The sequence below is a fragment of the Pelecanus crispus genome, chromosome 12 (genome assembly GCF_030463565.1).
Source record: "Pelecanus crispus isolate bPelCri1 chromosome 12, bPelCri1.pri, whole genome shotgun sequence".
NCBI lineage: Eukaryota > Metazoa > Chordata > Aves > Pelecaniformes > Pelecanidae > Pelecanus > Pelecanus crispus.
Window position 1 is genome coordinate 26,888,153 of NC_134654.1, and position 3,350 is coordinate 26,891,502.

A 3,350-nucleotide genomic window follows, 5' to 3' on the forward strand; every position below is an offset into this window, starting at 1 on the left:
TTGTCATTGTTCCTTGGATGGGAGAAGAGTTCTCGGTCTGTTAATCTAGTCCACCCAATATATATTACACTCTATGGGCCTGACTCTCTTCTGCCTTGAAGTGTGTGCAGTCATTTATACTCAGGCAAAGTGAATGAAGAGATGAGGAAAAAGACTACCACTAGGAAACTTTTTAAAAAATTCATTTTCCATGAATATATTGGCTTCATTGTAAACCTACATCTGAACTTTTGTCAGCTGAAACCAGCTTAAAAATGGGAAATGTCATTTTTCCACTGAAAACTTACAATTTTTGGAGGACTAATGACAGGTTTTCCTCAAAAATATTAGCTTTTTTTGTTCAGAAATACCAGTTAGAAGCATGACATCTGGCAAAAATTTTGAATTGTTCTAGCTGTGTGCCCTATCACTTCTGACTTGTCAGTGTTTTGTGTGTTAGCAGCTCGGATATGGTAGAATGAGCTGGAGACCTGCAGGAAAAGGCATTTGCCTGTTTCAGTGCTGTATCCTACAAGTAATTCATAAGCATCCTGTAACTGATTACTTCAGCTAAGTCTTTCCTTTTTTATTGGATTCCAGTTGATGAGGTCTCAGTTTCTAACATAAGTTCTTGTTATTAGTCACTAAACGTATAGCCTAGCACTTCGTACTGCTGAAGTTCATATGGTTGCAATCTGCAAAGACATCCATTTTTCTCTGATCTGACAGAGGAATCTCCTAATTCACATCACTTCCTAAATTTGTGTCATCCACAAATTTTATTAACATACTGCATGTTTGTTTCAAACTCATTAATAAAAATGTAAATACTTTTTGGCAGTCGGACTTTTTTTTGTTTGTTTTAAGGAATGATTTGTGAGGGTTTCCAGGACCTCAGAGAGGTTTCTTTTTCATTTGAAATGTAAATACTTTTCTACAAATTGAACAAATATGTCTGTGTAGCTCTAACCCAGTGAAGTTCAATTCCATGACCAGGTTTTTCTGGGCAATACTTAAACACAAATAATGATGAATGATTGTGTGGTTCATACATTTTCTGGTTAAAACACATTAGCGCTGAACTTGCCTGCCCATGCTACTGAAGTCGTATGTCTAAATGAGGGTGTTTTCCTAGGCAGTTCTTCTGATGGAGGAAAACAAACAAACATGCAACAAAGAAATAATTAACTACCTCAGATATTTGGCTAACTTTAAGAGGGTTCATGCCATTCCTGTGACTGTTTATGAGAGCCCATCCTGATTTGAATGTTACTTCACCAGAACATTAGAAGAGATACTCACAGTGGGGTCACCACAAAGGGTTTTGATCTCTGTTTTCATCTACGTACCAAATTTTAGAATTGATATAGACATTTCTAACTGGTTGAATTTCTAGCTGCCTCATATTTCCAGGCCTAAGTTTTTGAGCTATATTGTGTAATGAATGTCAGAGTCTGTACTCTTCAGAAAATTGCTCATGATGGCTACAGAGTGAATGTATTTAGATTTGGTGTTACAGAGTTCTGGCATAGGAAATTAAACCAAAAATAACCTTTTTATTTTATTTTGTAGATTTCCAATGAACAAAGAAAACAAAGAGCCCGTGGGACCACAAGCGTGTTCCGTAAACTGATGCCCCGAGGCAGATATGAGAAAGATGCCTGAACAGAGTGGTTGCTATAGGCCTGTAAATGTACAGGGAAGTAAGATCAGCTACCAAGGTGCTTGTCAAGAAAGCCCTGAAATGGGGATGAAAAGATTGCAGAAGCGATTTCTCCACAAGGATGGCAGCTGCAATGTGTACTTCAAACACATCTTTGGCGAATGGGAGAGCTACGTAGTGGACATATTTACCACACTGGTGGACATCAAGTGGCGCCATATGTTTGTGATATTCTCATTGTCCTATGTTCTTTCATGGTTGTTCTTTGGACTAGTCTTCTGGCTGATAGCAATCCAACATGGAGATTTATTAAATGATGAAGAAATAACCCCCTGTGTTGCAAATGTCCATAGCTTCACAGGAGCATTCCTATTCTCCCTTGAAACCCAAACGACCATCGGTTATGGTTACCGCTGTGTTACTGAAGAGTGCTCTGTTGCAATCCTCATGGTTATCCTACAGTCAGTATTAAGCTGCGTTATTGACACCTTCATAATCGGAGCAGCCTTGGCTAAAATGGCCACAGCTCGAAAAAGAGCTCAAACCATTCGTTTTAGCTACTATGCTGTAGTAGGCTTAAGGGATGATAAATTTTGCCTCATGTGGCGCATTGGTGATTTCCGGCCAAATCACATGGTTGAGGGCTCCGTACGAGCTCAGCTTCTGCGCTACAAGGAAGACAAGGAGGGGAGAATGACGATGGAATACAAGGACCTGAAGTTGCTAAATGACCAGATCATACTTGTTACACCAGTGACGGTCGTACATGAAATTGATAGTGAGAGCCCCTTGTATGGTCTAGACCGGAAAGCTCTGGCCAAGGACAACTTTGAAATCTTGGTCACGTTTGTCTACACGGGTGATTCAACAGGAACTTCACATCAGTCAAGAAGCTCGTATGTCCCCAGAGAGATTCTTTGGGGCCACAGGTTTAATGACGTCTTACATGTAAAGAAAAAATACTATAAGGTGGATTGCTTACAGTTTGAAGAAACCACAGAAGTTTATGCTCCTCACTGCAGTGCCATGCAACTGGATCGGAAGGAGCGAGAATGGAACCTAATTGAGAAGAGACGGGAAAAAGAAGCAGAGATGGCAGCACTGGAGAGCAAGTCATTTAGTACTAACCAAAAGTCATTTAGTGCAGTTGCTCTCATCACCAGTTGTGAAGATCCAGAAGACCCAGTGACAGCTGTCAATCAGTCTTCTGGAGAAGTTTCTTACCAGAAAGCAGCTGTGACCTTAACTAGGTTATCAATAGAGTCCCAAATCTAGCTTTTTACTGCAATTAAAATCACTTCCAACAAATTCTCCCAGCATAGCTTTTAGAATATAAACAATGAACTCATATGCACAAGTATTTATATTATAAACCTCGCTGACAGCATGCCCACATTGTAATACATTGCTGAGCTGCTAGAAGGAGCTTCATACTGCTTAGCGTGGGTATCAGTAACAGATTAGCATTGGCACAGGAAAACAGCTTACATTTGGGTTGACTAGACAGCTACTGTACTTGAGCAAACTTATTGTAAACTTTATTACCCTGCAGGGACCAATGTTGGACGTACCCAGAGATAGATAATGATCTAGGCAGGGAACAAAAACAATGTAGCGTGCCCTCTAGGTCAGATTTTTCAAAGCTGCCTAATTTATTTGGAAGGCTGGTTCCCAGTCCCTCTAGGAGGCTCTGAAGCTCCCCCATCAC

The 3,350-nt window shown here is 40.2% G+C and overlaps 1 protein-coding gene across 1 annotated transcript; it reads left to right on the forward strand.

Annotated features, from left to right (window-relative positions):
• Nucleotides 1–1,627: 1,627 nt before the first annotated feature.
• Nucleotides 1,628–2,917, forward strand: KCNJ16 (potassium inwardly rectifying channel subfamily J member 16). Its single transcript, XM_009493035.1, has one exon. The coding sequence runs from the start codon at nt 1,628–1,630 to the stop codon at nt 2,915–2,917; it is 1,290 nt and encodes a 429-aa protein (XP_009491310.1).
• Nucleotides 2,918–3,350: the final 433 nt, after the last annotated feature.